The sequence below is a fragment of the Esox lucius genome, chromosome 14 (genome assembly GCF_011004845.1).
Source record: "Esox lucius isolate fEsoLuc1 chromosome 14, fEsoLuc1.pri, whole genome shotgun sequence".
Classification (NCBI taxonomy): Eukaryota; Metazoa; Chordata; class Actinopteri; order Esociformes; family Esocidae; genus Esox; species Esox lucius.
Window position 1 is genome coordinate 19,873,698 of NC_047582.1, and position 15,383 is coordinate 19,889,080.

Here is a 15,383-nt window from a genome sequence, read left to right on the forward strand (position 1 = left end):
CTAGAAGACCTGGCTCTATTATTTGCCGTGCTGCTTGTGGCAAAGTCATTTCTAAGTACTAGCACAGGCCCTCTAATTATCTCTATGGTTCATGTTTTCCGTGCTGGAAAAAGCGAACCGTACATTTGCCGCTTGTCTGACTCTGAAAACGATGTCTGCAATGGAGGTTCCAGGACCAGACAGTGATTGGAGGAGCCCAGCATTCAGACAGAAAGTTGTTGCACAAATGTGAGGCAATTTTGTTTTTAAACATTGTTTTTATATGTTGCACAGCTTTTTATATTTTAGTTAGCTGCTATAACGACACACTAGCTAACGTGGTTAGCTAACCACAACTTATTCAGTGCTCTGAAATCCGACGGGATACAGTACAGTAGCTAGCTAGCTAGCTAGCAAATTAGTTAGCCAGTTAGCTTATTGTAGCTAACGTACTGTAACAATACTGAGTTGAGTTAGCTAACCACGAAATCATAATCGGAGTTAATGTAGTTAGCTGTCATTAAATAAAGTCATACGTTTTTTGTTTTTAGCCGTCTTGAGGTTTGGTTTCTCAGATTTCCTTACTACGTAGTTACTACATGGTTAGCTTGCTAAACAACCTGCCCAGCAAAGCCAAATCGCTATCCTTCCTGTGTTTTCTTCCCTCGTAACGTAATAGTAGTTTTCACAGAGGTTTTAAACCTATATTTGCCTGATTTGTGCATACTCTAATGGTTAGACCCAAAGTTAGTTACCTACCTAACTATTAGATTGCTCGGCTAGCTATTGACAGTTCTAGCCACAACAGACCCCGGTGTTATTCCTGCTTATCATTGGTTTAAAATCTGTCAGGAGTGAAATATTTTACCTTATATTAGCTCCCGCAATACAGCAGGCAAAATCGATCAAATCTCAACATTGATTCGATCTCAACTAATCCCTTTCTCTTTTTCAGTGAGGAGGCAATGAGAAAGGCTGGTACTGCACATACCAAGTCCAGCAATGATATGGAAAACCATGTTTATGTAAAAGCAAAAAATAGAGTGAGTAAAAGTTTTAATTCTGGAACACCTAATAATTGTCAAAAAGTTTCATGTGTGTATTTGTTATTATTTAGCTTAGGAGAAATGGTCATTGGTGTGGTTATTTCCTTCTGAACAGGAAGAATATTTGTCCCTAGTGGCAAGATTGATCATTCACTTCAGAGACATACGTGAGTACCCCTCATATCTGTCCTACTATTTAGGTACAGCATACAGGACTGGCTAGTACCAGCGGTACCCCAGGCTCATTCCAAGATGGGTAAAACCTTCCTTAAAGCAAAGGTTTGCTATTTTTGAACCTGGGGCCTTTTTTCAGATTATTAAGCATAAATCTGGACTTTGGAACTTATTTTCTCTTTCTCAAATGATTACAGTTTTGAGTTTGTTTGATATGCTTTTATTATTGTTATTAAGCAAGCCTCTCTCTGGGCTACAATGGAAGTGAACGGGGCAACCGACATAGCATTTGAAAATATATGATACATTCGTTTTTCCAAAACGGGAAGGCCAGGGGTTTATTGACAGTCTCTGTATGTTCTTCTGGAAAATCTAAATTTAGACCCCCTTTAAACCCCAATAGAATTCTAGAATACTGCTGTTGTTTACTGAATATTCTCAAAATTAAATTATAATTTTCTCACACATTTCAAACAGAATCCAAAACCAAATTACAAGTTAACTTGGTTTTAAAGAGCATGTGCTCTTCTTTAATTTGACAACACATGAATGTTACTTGGAATAATTTAATTTGTTTTCTCCCATTAACAATCAAAAGAAAGAAAGAAACATCTAAGTTTATATAAAACGATATATTGCAACGAGATTGAGCCAGCAGTCAAATTAGGTCCGTACAGGTGATCATAATGTGTTATCATAATAAAGGATTGCATTAGGTAACAATAAATCCCAATTCTTACAGCACAAACTCTCCTCCTTGCTAGGCATCTGCTTGCACCTCTGGCAAGGACACCAAAAGTTCCCCAAAGTTCTTGCCCAGGCCTCAGGGTAATTGCGGATCTTCTTCAGCTCTCCTCTTATACATTGCTTCAAATTCCTGGTCTGAATACTCTGGCTCAAACCTGTTGGCATTGCCGTCAAAATAGTGGGCTGGTTCAGGCAAGCAATATTCTGTGTTCCATCGTTTATCAAACAAAAATGCCAAATTGTATTTGCTGCTGGTTAACAGACGTTAATACACTACTAGCTAACGTGGGCTAGTTTTGTAAACAAAGCCTTCGACCAGATAGTCTCCTCGTAAACAGATTTAGCTGCGCGGCATTAGCTAATACAACACGTTATCCAGAAAGAATAAACAGCGATAACCATTGATCCAATGCCTCTTTTTGGCACAAATTGTTTTCAGAGAACATACAGAGACCTATATCAATATGCCATGGCCCTCCCGTTTTGGAAAACTAAATGTATCATATCATTTTGAATGTTATATTGGTAGTCCCGTTCACTTTCACTGTAGTCAGGAGAGCCTTCGTTTAAAAATAAAAAATAGAAAAATCTCAAATCTAATTCCAAAACAAATAATGTCTCCACAGTCCAGGGATAGGCTAAATAATGGACAAAAGGCCACAGGTTCAAATATAGCAAACCTTTCCTTTAACTACTAAGCCCCCCACTCTTGGAGTTGTTGAATGAAGATTTTACAGTGAAGTGTGTAAGCTAAGGTTAACATGTTTTAAAATCTGTTTTGTGTATATTGTATGTTTTTATTGTTGTAATACAGGGCATGGTTTTTCATGTGTAAATAAAATGTACCAAAAAAATACAAATATCATGTTGAGTTTTGTAATTGTCTGTGGTTTTGTTTTTCAGATAAAAAAGCACAAGGAGGGGGCCCAGGTAAATGTTGGTCTAATCCTCTATATACTCTAATACATTTGGAACAATATATCCGCCCGCCTATATTATTGTACATATTGTCTGATATTTTCCAGATCCCATGAATGCCCTGACAACTCTGACAGGTGTTCCAGGGGTTGCAGGCTCCATCAGCATGGGGCCTCGACCACCTGGGGCACCAATGGGTGGCATGGGGACCATGGGGCAGATCCAAATGGGCCAGCATACCATGGCAGGAGTGACTGGAAATCCTCAAGCGAGTGAGTGAATTTCTCAAGCTTTTTAACTTTTAGTACCTTATGTTTATTTTGGAACGTTGCCTATTAGCCCATACAAACAGTTGGATAAAAAGCCTACTAGTCATGACATCTGATTTTCTGTTGGGGACCTTCAACTCATGTTTCTTAGTGCGGCTCAGATCATGTAACCAGAGATTAGGGGCAGCAGAGCAGGTACAATGTCACTGGAGCATGGGGAAGGATGTGGAGAGCTCTGAGTGGGATTTCCACCCACACAACTTGGCTGACATGCGCTGCTCCACAACTCTATTTTTGTGTCTGTCCACATCCGTAGCGAGGCTCAGGTGTAAAGCATTTCCTCCGGGACTTTCCCGAAGTTTTCAGCAGGTGGATGTGTGTTTGTTTTGTTCACATCCTCCCTGTAGTAGGAGGTCCAGTGCAGATGCAGATGCAGATGCAGATACAGCAGGCTCAGTTCCAGCAGTTTCAGCAGACAGCCATGCAACAACAGCAGCAGCAGCAGCAACAACAACAACAGCAGCAGCAGACTGCCATACAGCAGCAGCAACAACAGCAGCAGACTGCCATACAGCAACAACAACAACAGCAGCAGCAGACTGCCATGCAGCAGCAGTTTCAGGTCCAGCAGCAGCTGAAGCTCCAACAGTTACAGCAGCAGCAGCAGCAGCAGCAGCAGCAACACAATCAGAACCAGCAGCTCCAACAGCAGCACCAAAACCAGCAGCAGCAGGCCCCAAATCAGCAACAACAGAACCAGGTATAATCTCCAAAGCCCCACTAGGATAGTATACCACTTTCACATCAAAGTGGAACTGACAGCATTTTAGCAATATGGAATCTTGTTTAAAAACATTATAATGTGCACACTGTAACAACATGACGCCCTTTGTAAACATTTTTAACTAGCAGTCACTCACATACAGTGGCGAGAACAAGTATTTGATACACTGCCGATTTTTGCATGTTTTCCCACTTACTAAGCATGTAGAAGTCTGTAATTTGTATCATAGGTACACTTAAACTGTAATTAATTTATATTTTATTGCATGACATAAGCATTTGATACATCAGAAAAGCAGAACTTAATATTTGGTACAGAAACCTTTGTTTGCAATTACAGAGATCATACGTTTCCTGTAGTTCTTGACCATGTTCGCACACCCTGCAGCAGGGATTTTGGCCCATTCCTCCATACAGACCTCCAGATCCTTCAGGTTTCAGGGCTGTCGCTGGGCAATACAGACTTTCAGCTCCCTCCAAAGATTTTCTATTGGGTTCAGGTCTGGAGACTGGCTAGGCCACTCCAGGACCTTGAGATGCTTCTTATGGAGCCACTCCTTAGTTGCCCTGGCTGTATGTTTTGGGTCGTTGTCATGCTGGAAGACCCAGCCACAACCCATCTTCAATGCTCTTACTGAGGGAAGGAGGTTGTTGGCCAAGATCTCGTGATACATGGCCCCATCCATCCTCCCCTCAATACGGTGCAGTCGTCCTGTCCTTTTGCAAAGAAGCATCCCCAAAGAATGTTTCCACCTCCATGCTTCATGGTTGGGATGGTGTTCTTGGGGTTGTACTCATCCTTCTTCTTCCTCCAAACATGGCCACTGGAGTTTAGACCAAAAAGCTCTATTTTTGTCTCATCAGACCACATGACCTTCTCCCATTTCTCCTCTGGATCATCCAGATGGTCATTGGCAAACTTCAGATGGGCCTAGACATGCGCTGGCTTGAGCAGGGGGACGTTGCGTGCGCTGCAGGATTTTAATCCATGACGGCGTAGTGTGTTACTAATGGTTTTCTTTGAGACTGTGGTCCCAGCACTCTTCAGGTCATTGACCAGGTCCTGCTGTGTAGTTGTGGGCTGATCCCTCACCTTCCTCATGATCATTGATGCCCCACGAGGTGAGATCTTGTATGGAGCCCCAGACCGAGGGAGATTTACCATTATTTTGAACGTCTTCCATTTTCGAATAATTGCGCCTTCTCACCAAGCTGCTTGCCTATTGTCCTGTAGCCCATCCCAGCCTTGTGCAGGTCTACAATTTTATCCCTGATGTCCTTACACAGCTCTCTGGTCTTGGCCATTGTGGAGAGGTTGGAGTATGTTTGATTGAGTGTGTAGACAGGTGTCTTTAATACAGGTAATTAGTTCAAACAGGTGCAGTTATTAGAGGTAATGAGTGGAGAACAGGAGTGCTTCTTAAAGAAAAACTAACAGGTCTGTGAGAGACAGAATTCTTACTGGTTGGTAGGTGATCAAATACTTATGTCATGCAATAAAATGCAAATTAATTATTTTAAAATCATACAATGTGATTTTCTGGATTTTTGTTTTAGATTCCGTCCCTCACAGTTGAAGTGTACCTATGATAAAAATGTCAGACTTCTACATGCTTTGTAAGTAGGAAAACATCGGCAGTGTATCAAATACTTGTTCTCCCCACTGTAGATTTGGTTATTTTCACATTTCTGTACCTTCATAGAATGTTGGACAGTTATGTAGTGTAAGGCATTTTGTGAGAATTCTTTAGCAATTTAGTGGAAATCAATGCACATTTGGACATTCACCCTGGTTTCCAAAATAGTTGTGCATGGAAATAAAGACAGAATGCCATGATATGCAAATAAATAAATTCCTTTTTTTTTATATTATATAGTATGAAGACAACATATCAAATGTTGAAACTGAGAATTTTTGTTATTGTAAAAATACATGCCCATTTTGAATTTGATGCCAGCAACAATTTGGGACAGGGGCGTGTTTACCACTGTGTTGAAATGTTTTCATATTCTTGCAATGATGTAGGATTTCAGCTGCTCAACAGTGGGGTCTCCTTTGTCGTATTTTTCATTTCATAATATGCCAAATGTTTTCAATGGGTGATAGGTCTGGACTGCAGGGAGGCCAGTTTAGCACCCGTACTCATTTACTATGGAGCCCCTCTTTTGAAATACGTGCAGAATGTAGTTTGGCATTGTCTTTCTGAAGTAAGGCCTTCTCTGAAAAATATGTTTTGATGGCAACATATGTTGCTCTAAAACCTGTATATTTTGTTCAACATTAATGGTGCCTTCACAGATGTGCAAGTCACCCATGCCATGTGAACTAATGCACCACATACCATCATGGTTGCTGGCTTTTGAACTGTGTGTTGATAAAAGGAGAGGGACCATCTGGCCTGTTAAGACTGGAGGATGTGTCCATGATTCCCTAAAAGACCTCTTCTAAGAATTCAGCCAGGTTAGCGACTGTGGAAGCGTTTAGTTAACTTTATTCAAATGTTATTGGGACGCCACATTACATTTTCATTTTCCACATTTGCCTGCATTATTTCAGTCAGTTGCATAATTTTTTTTATGTGCTGGTATGCACATTCACTGTCAGTATTAAAATGTTAATAAAAAGCCATTTGGCATTTAATTTTCAAAGGCGTTACCCGCTATGTGGTTCACATAATTCAGATGTGAAAAGTGAGAAACAGCGCCACCTGTTGCAATTGAATTTCCACGCTCTAATGCGTTTTCCTAACTTAATGAAAATGACACTGCAATGAGATGTTGGATTTTGCAGGTCTTATTGAAAGCGATCTGATTTGTAAAACATTTTAACAGAAAAAATGCTAACAATCCAGTTGAGTAGGCTACAGTTTAAAATGCTAATTAGGATAATTTTGTTAGGACATTATCTTTAGTATTCTATGGGCTATTTTTTCCAGACTGATTTTTGATTACTGCAATTTTAATGTTGTTTGCGAATGTCTCTGATCTGCTTTTTCAAGAGGGATTATCCACATCAATTCGTAGTATATTTGTATGACTATGCATATTTAGAATAAAATTACCATCTTTACTAATATGCCCATTAAAATAAGATATCCCACACCCCTGTCAAAACATTTCCAGCACCCCTGATTATTGATGATTCTTTGCCTGGTCTGTGCTGGGTTTGCAATCTATTTTTGGTTTGTTCAAGAGACTTCTTTGCCACGCATTTTTAGTGCAAGTCCCTATGGCGCTGTCTAATGTTGAAATAAGTTGCTATTGATGCCGTGTGTTGTTTTAACCACTGTCTTACAGGTTTTGCATGTTACATTAGTTTGACTTCTCTCTGGAAACTTTCCCAAACAAGATTAATTATTTTTCAGCACCAACTCTTCCCTTGTCTTCATCACATTGTCCTTACTTAAGCTCTGCACTAAGTGGAGAGAAACACACTATTCCTTCCTCTGACATGGACGATATTTTCATGTGTGATGTCTGTTGAGACTGACAGCATCCTTGCATGTGAAATCATGACTGTAAAAAAAAATGGATGACGCCCATTCGCTCTTTTCCATTGGTGAAAACTGAAGCCGCCAGTGTCCCGATACGGCGCTGACATCTTGGACTTGCGTCTGCGCAGATAGCGATCTTGGGACCAGTTCTGCGCAATAGTTATGCACAGTAGCGAGCAGGAAGTAAAGCCGTAAAGCCGCAAAATCAACGGCCCCACCCCTGTGCCCCGCCCTCACAATGTACTGCAGAACAACCCATTATGTCCATGTGAAATTATATCAATTATAGAAATTTAGAGATTTAATGTAAAGCTCCAATCTCCTCAGTCCTCCAAAGGAGGATGGCGCTTCAGTGGCTCCTCGGCTCAGATAGCTGTCAATCACAGCTGTGAATCACGACTTCACACCACCGTTTTTAGAGCATTAAATAACTAACTAAAAACCAACTTATTTTAAAAACAATCTCTTGAATTTACATTAGCGTGATACAAACTACAGTAAATGACAGAAACCAGCTTCGGAAAAAAGATATTTGAAGGGTAATTTAATTGTTTAGTTGGTCTCGCGTCCCATTGAATAACATGGGGAGGGCGGGGTTTATGACCTATACTGGGACCACTCACCAGGGGGCGATCGAGACGTTTTGGCTTCACTTTTCAGGGCTTGTGCGGCACGCTTGTATGAAATAATGGAGAAAAGAGGGAGTGATCTGAAGCAGCGGTATGAGGATAGAAATGTACACATCGTTCAAAACACTGCTACCTTCCTTGATCCAAGGTTTGAGGACAGTTTTGTGACAGTTTTGTGAACACAGTGGTCAAGCATAGGCTTCTGGGGCTAACATATATTGCACAGGAGGAACACATGCTTCAGCAATCAATACAACTAGTGGGAAAATAAAGGGGAAGTATGCAAGAAAATAAAACTGATTTGAATAGCCTGCTGTCAAGCATAAACATTTAAAAGGTGAACAAACACCGGGGCCAGGAGAGGACCCATCTGGCACTGCACAACCCTCCCCACAGGAAAAACTGGCCAGTGAGTTTTTGATATATAACAAAATGCCTCTGACAAGTGCTGATGAGAATCGACTTGCTTGGTGGAGAACAAATGAAAAAAGTCTACCAGAAAGTTTTTGTGCATTTCAGCTTTAAGCTGTGCATCGGAGTACGTTTTCAGTACCTCTGGGTTCATTTGCAGTCCGAGACGATCTTTACTGACCCAAGACAATATTGACATGCTAGTGTTTCTCTCAAGGAACCTAGCGATTGTGAAAAAGCTGAAATAAATCACAAACACTGTCATAAGGATGCGTTAGCAAATTTGTTTTAATCATCAGTGCTCTCACTAAAACTGTGTTGACATTCACAGTCGTATGTTGTTGTTCTTGAATAATTTTGACTAAAATACTGCTCAATTCTGTATAGGTGGATACAGCTAACAATGTGACAGTCTTTGAATTACAACCTGATAGCGATTGTATTTGCTCACAAAGCGATATGTTGGTGATTTTTAAATTGACCTGCATCAATTCATTCGGCCTACGATGCCTTACGCTACGTCATGAAATTGAATCAAATACAATCTCATACAAAGCTGATTTTGCAGCGTATAAATGTCATTTAAATTATTTTACATATATTATGATTGTTGGTTTGTCACATCTGCCGAGTACTTAAAATGCCGCCAGTTTAAATTGTGAAGTAGACATGCTGAAGGCATTTCAGTATGTTGGCGCATTAGAATACATGTAGTTGGTTCAAGTGTGAGGCTTCAAATGATCCTTTAGCATTCATGTACCTTCCCCCATCTCTCTCATTAGATGCACCCGGCAAGGCTCCAGCAACAACAGATAACTCAGTTACAACTCCAGCAGCACACCCAGTCCATGCAACACATGGTCCAGCAACAACAGGTCCCGCCCCAGGCAGCCCAGCTGCCTCCCCACTCCCAGCAGCAGCAGGGCATGGTCCCACATTCTTTGGCCGGGCAGATGGCCCCCACACAGCACGTGACCATCAGCTCGCTCGGTCAGCAGCAGCAGCAGCAGCAGCAGCAGCACCACAAGCACCAAGCCTTGCAGGTAAAGCAGCGGTGGTGTTGAGAAAAAGATTCACGTCAAGTTTGGGTCACCGTTTACAACAATGGCAACCTTTTGTTGTCCTCTATAAGTTTACCACCGATCGTATACTGTTTTTACACACCACTCTGCTTGCTTGCTTCCCTGTGTGTGTGCGGCCAGGTTAGAGTGTTGCAGCAGCAGCAACAGCAGCAACAGCAGCAGCAGCAGCAAGTCCAACACGCAGTAGCTCTGGCTCAGCAAGCCGTACCGGTCCCTGGCCCGGTAAGAGCTCAGCACGGCAGGCTGACTAGAGACTGAACGGAGTGCATGTTTTCGTATTTACCCCTTTGGAATGACCACACTAGGTCATAAACTTTTGGGTCAGATGCCGTGCGAAAGGCAGGATAATTTACTGTGGATTTGCCCTGTGTCTGTGACCATACTTCTGCGTAGTGTTGCGTGTTTGAAACTTCTGATCTTTTTCTGGTAATATAAAATGGTTTGGTACCAGAGTTACATTTTAATTTTTCCCTTGCCTCGTCTGTCGTCAGTGAATAGTAGGATCAGGTCTGTCAGTGGGTTCCTGCTCGACTCGTTTCTTTTGAGCTGTGGCAGGCATTTAGTTCTCACCACTTTGTCCTTGCTTGTTGCACAGAAATTGGATTATCCAATGGATGCGATACAGCATGGAGACATTTTGAAACTGATCATTACATAGCGGATTAGCGTAAGGATCCTGCGAAGGATAATCCAATTGGCCAGCACCGTACGAGTTTCAGGGTGTTAGTACCTGAATATGGTTTCCTTGACTCCACTTATGGCCTGTGGACATAGTCAAGGTGGATGACTGGACAATGTTTTTCCCCTCGAGCAGAGTAGAAAGACTAGAATTTCTGGTTAAACAATCAGCGTTAATTCACTACCCTAGTTACTGACATGATGAACTCAACATTGATTATCATTAAAGCATTCATTAATTCTGCATGTTCCTCTCATTGTAACCAGAATGACTGTTTCGTCATCTGCCTGGCCCGCATCTCTTTAAAAACAATGCCTGTGTCTCGCACACACATGCAGCACACACATTTTACACATCAGTCATTTAGCAGACACTCGTATCTAGTGCTATTTACAGAAACACTTGGGTTGACTTGCTCCAGGGCGCAATGTATTGTGCATTTCTTTTACTGGCCCAAAACTCTGATCACCAGGTCATCTCCTAGCAATCGCCAGTATAAATACATCTGCAATGTCATTTCATCTGCAGTCTGAAATTGCTAACTCAATGCATTCACACACTAATACTGAATAATATTAATTCCCCTGTATTGTGAATAGGCTACACATGTTGATTCAGCCAGTTTCACATTACATTTACCGTTAAATGAAGTATGCACTCAGGTCACATACTCAGTCATTCTTTTGAAACAGCTATAGTACCAGCTCAGTCCCACGTTCCAGCTGTATCATTAGTTTTGAGGAAAAAAAAAAAGTGACATTAGAGAAAGCAATGCATCCCACTCCCAAGATGACTCTCTACACAACTGAATGCAATGATTTTCTGATGGGTCAAAGACAGGGTGGCATTACTTTCAAAAGGTGACTTTTAGTCTGTGTTTTTGGAGGCAATTTCCATGGGTTGATAATGTGACTCGAGTGCACCTTTTAAATGAAATGATTATTATTATTGCTATTCAGCTATATCAGTGAAGTCTATGTGATTGTATGATTGTTTATTTCACATATTAATGTATAAATTGCTTTTTCTTTTCTTTTAAGAAATGGTACTTTAAAATATTCTAAAGTTGTGATGTAGTCCGATTTTATAGGCCCAAGGACTGAACCGAGCAGTTGATGAGTTTTTCTGAATCAAATACCATTTTGTGACTTTGTCCAATTCCATTATTTTCTGGTATTGTTTTAGTATTCAGTACCATGGTGGTAGAAAGTGTTGTGATACTAAACCAGGCATCAGTGTCATAGTAAAACAATGGGTACTGTCACAATACTACTTCAGCTACATCCATGCCGTTGTAGTGTTGCTCTTAGTGTTATCAGGAAATCAACTGAATTTGTCATTTGCATATATCTTGCTTTCTGAGAATTTAGGCCTGGTTCACCACCTCTCTCTGGTCTCCAGGCAACAGTGATGGGGCTAGGATTCACTCCCTCCAATCCTCACTTCCTTCCCCACCTAGTATTCCCCTTGACCTCTTTACCCCACTGCTACTTTTCCCCATGGAATTTTTCTCAGATTGAAACCCACGGGTGGGCTGCTGAGGGAAATGACTTTATTGTAACCTAAAGCTACTTCAGAATGTCTTGTCCGCCCTGCATGTGTTGTTCACGCTGCAGCTGCATGCATACGCTGTTCTGAAAAGACCAATTCTTCAATGGTGTTAGACATTTTGAATGCTAGGCGACCACCTGCATTCAAACCAAATCTCCTTCCTCCCCCACCTACCACTTCCCTCTAACGCTGTAGAAACATTTGCTTAAGTGTTTTACTTTCTGTTTTTTGGCCTACTAGCTTCAGACTTTATGATGTATGTTTTTGCTTGTGTAGAATTTACCACCAGCCGGAAATGGCGGAAATCAATAGGCAAATATTACAGCCAATCAAAACAGCGGTGAAGTAATTAATATAATTCCACTATTACAGCAGATTTATGTCCACTTTCTTCAATTACAATGCAGTCTGTAAAACCTATTTTGTCTATCACCTTCAACTCAGGTTCTGGATCTACCTGCACTACTCTTAGAGGCAAAGGCATCATTAAAGGACCCCCAAACGCTCATTAAATTGTTACATTTGCAGTTGGGGAATCACTGCTGAGACTCTTACTGGGGTTAAAAATATAACTGTTTCTAGATTAAACAAGAGCTACATACATCATCTTTTGCATTGTTATTTTAATCAGTTGACAGATGTTTAGCTCCTGTACATACAAACTGCATGGTTTGGCCTTGTAGAGAAGGAGCATGTTCTCACTGGCCAAGGCAGGCTTTTGTCATGGCAACCATTCTTTATGTGATCTCTGACCCCGAAGCCAGGGCCGTATGATTGTCAACACTGCCTGGCTGCGTCTATCTAGGGTTGAAGATCTATGTGCCAATGAGTGTGTTTATGCTCGTCTTCATGTGTAGAGTTTTGCCTCTTGTGTGTGCATGCGCCTCATCTCCGCTGATGCACTGCGTTTCTTGTTTTGCTTGTGACATGTCTGTTGTCCCCTTTGTCCTCCTCCAAGATGGCTCGCCCTGGGATGCCAAATACAACCCGGTTGCCCCGTGCTGCCCCGAACCCCGCCATAACTTCAAACTCTGCTACCATGGGAGGACAGCAGCTGCCACAGGTATTTACGCCAGGGTAGAGTGACCAGGCAGTCTTTCTACTCTGACCCTGACCTGACCCCCCATGGTGACCAGACCTAACTCCGTGTCCCTGTGGTGTGCTTCGTCATGCCAACCTCGCCCCTCAGTGCAGTTCTCCAATACCCCCCCCACCCCCCCTTCCTTACAAAAAACAATGGAATTAGACCTGATAATGAACGTAGGATCTCATGCTGAGTCATAATACACCTCTGTGGATTTATGGAATGAGCTGAACTTTCCCATTTGGAATGGACAAAGGGTATGTTTATAGATGTTGTTGGAATTCTAGTGTATTATTTCTTTCAGTGTTAGGACAGGGGGCCAGTATTTGTAGTGGTGTTTGGTAAGTACCAATAAGAAACATTTTTTCCCCCTCAGCTTCTTCACGAGGCACTGAGGCCTTGCTGGGCGTAATGGCTGAGGATTGTTGGATGGTACCGGCATCCAACCAGCTAAAGATGTGCTGGGGTCTCTGCTTGAAATGTGTCTGGTGTCAGCCCCCTTTTTTCTTTTCTCGTTCATTGGTTCAGCATACACTACTGCCATCGCCGTCGCCGGTACAGGTTCTGACGCCTCAGTCCATGCCCCCTCCTCCACAACCACAGCCATCGCCACAGCCCCCATCCTCCCAGCCCAACTCAGTCAGGTGAGCAAATATGACACACCCGCTGTCTTACTGACTACACTATGAGATTCTAGAGTCGGATTTCGGCTGGAGCCTTGACTTGTCATTCCCTGGTGTCAACGGCCCCTTTGTATTGTGTTCCTCACAGCAGTTCTGGTCCCACACCGTCACCAGGGGGCTTTCAGCCAAGCCCATCCCCCCAGCCCTCACATAGCCCAGGAAATGTACGCACCCCCCAGAACTATGGCGTCCCTTCTCCAGGACCTCTCAATACCCCAGGTACTGTCCTAGCTTCTCACCTCCTTATTATAGCTAGCATTCTTAATTGGCTTCATGTGGGATGTTGTTTTGAATGTCCCAGTAGGCCACGTTTCAGAAGGTCAGTCCGGCCTATTCCCAGTGTCCCCATAACAGGGTTCTGATCAATGTCTTGCATGGCTGTATGCTGATGTGTAGGGAACCCCAGTTCAGTGATGAGTCCAGCCGGGGCCTCTCAGCTGGAGGACCAGCAGTACATGGAGAAACTCAAGCAGCTCTCCAAATACATTGAGCCCCTGCGCAGGATGATCAACAAGATAGACAAAAATGAAGGTATGCGCTCACGACGCGCTCTTTATTTATTGTCTGATCTTGGCTGTTCCCACTCACTAAAAGGTGTTGTGTTCTGAACAGATAGGAAAAAGGACCTGAGTAAAATGAAGAGCCTGCTGAACATTCTCACTGACCCAAACACAAGGTGAAACAATACAAGGGTTTATTCAAGTGTGTCAGTGCCTGTCTGTGTTTGTCTCAGCAGTTATTACATTTTATCTGACTTGCAGGTGTCCTCTCAGGACCTTACAGAAGTGTGAGATTGCGCTGGAGAAACTGAAGAACGACATGGCTGTTGTAAGCTTGACACCACGTGTTTTAACTATTGAGCACATTAACGCTGCTCTATTTATGTTTGGTTCCCAATGTCTTTCTGTGGTAAATTCATAAAGGTTATATGTTAAGTGAACGGTCAAAATCTTAATCCTGGCAACTACTTAACAAAGGGTTTCCTATTTTGTATATTAAGAGCCGGCCTAGAAGAGTGAATGTCTCTTACTGAGTGAGTGAGTGAGTCCGTCGTTCCCTGACTGACTTACTACCCCTTGTTAAATAGCATAGTGGTAAGAGACGCAGGCTACGGAACGACATCTCCTTTGTTTGACTCCTGTATCTGCCTAAACACATTATGCCTAGGATTTGTTCAGGACAAAGACTTTGCTGGTTATAACCTTCACTAGCTACGTTATAGGAAGCCTAAAATAAATCAGTTCTGGTGGATATTAGGATTTGTTCAGGATAGACAAACACTTCGCTGCCTACACGATTCTCTCGTCTTTTCACCTGACAAAAGTCAGTTATAAATATATCGTCACCTATATTGATAGATACTCAATGTCATTCACGAATGGCTAATTAGCTGTTAAAACAGCCAGTGGTAAAATAGGATTTATTCAGAATAAAACAAAACTTAGCTGGCTACAACCTTCTGTAGCTATGGGAAGCATAAAATGAAACTGTTTACTGTAGTGATGGCCAAATGAGGCTTCATTAGCGTTATTTTTGCAGCAGGATATTATGCTGGCAGCACTCTTCATTGTCACAATAAAAGCCATAATTGAAATATGTAAGGCCATATAGTTAACAATCTAGTATGTAAAAAAACAACAGACAGCAACAACATTGGAACGGACATTAAACATAAAATCACAGACAAGATTGTTAACTATATCGCCTTATATAGTTCAATGATGGCTTTTATTTTGAAAAAGAAAATCTGAGTTAGCGCTGCTAGCATAATATCCTGCTGCTAGAAGAACGGCCATCACTAGTTAACTGTTATATTCCGACTATTTCTTCAGGATAGTCAAACACTTCGCTGGC

The 15,383-nt window shown here is 42.0% G+C and overlaps 1 protein-coding gene across 6 annotated transcripts in view; it reads left to right on the forward strand.

Moving 5' to 3' along the window:
- Positions 1-15,383, forward strand: part of med15 (mediator complex subunit 15) — an 18,785-nt gene continuing 3,402 nt past the window's right edge. Inside the window, exons 1-14 of one of the 6 annotated variants that reach the window (XM_010877924.5) lie at positions 1-228; positions 935-1,022; positions 1,141-1,192; positions 2,850-2,876; positions 2,972-3,136; positions 3,541-3,893; positions 9,233-9,493; positions 9,653-9,754; positions 12,721-12,825; positions 13,369-13,490; positions 13,621-13,748; positions 13,926-14,060; positions 14,142-14,205; positions 14,291-14,357. In XM_010877924.5, coding sequence (XP_010876226.2) covers positions 92-228; positions 935-1,022; positions 1,141-1,192; positions 2,850-2,876; positions 2,972-3,136; positions 3,541-3,893; positions 9,233-9,493; positions 9,653-9,754; positions 12,721-12,825; positions 13,369-13,490; positions 13,621-13,748; positions 13,926-14,060; positions 14,142-14,205; positions 14,291-14,357 — 1,806 coding nt within the window. In that variant the 5' untranslated portion in view covers positions 1-91. Of the gene's footprint in view, positions 229-934; positions 1,023-1,140; positions 1,193-2,849; positions 2,877-2,971; positions 3,137-3,540; positions 3,894-9,232; positions 9,494-9,652; positions 9,755-12,720; positions 12,826-13,368; positions 13,491-13,617; positions 13,749-13,925; positions 14,061-14,141; positions 14,206-14,290; positions 14,358-15,383 lie in introns of all 6 variants that reach the window. The other 5 variants (XM_010877922.5, XM_010877923.5, XM_010877925.5 and 2 more) reach the window with 5 other exon arrangements.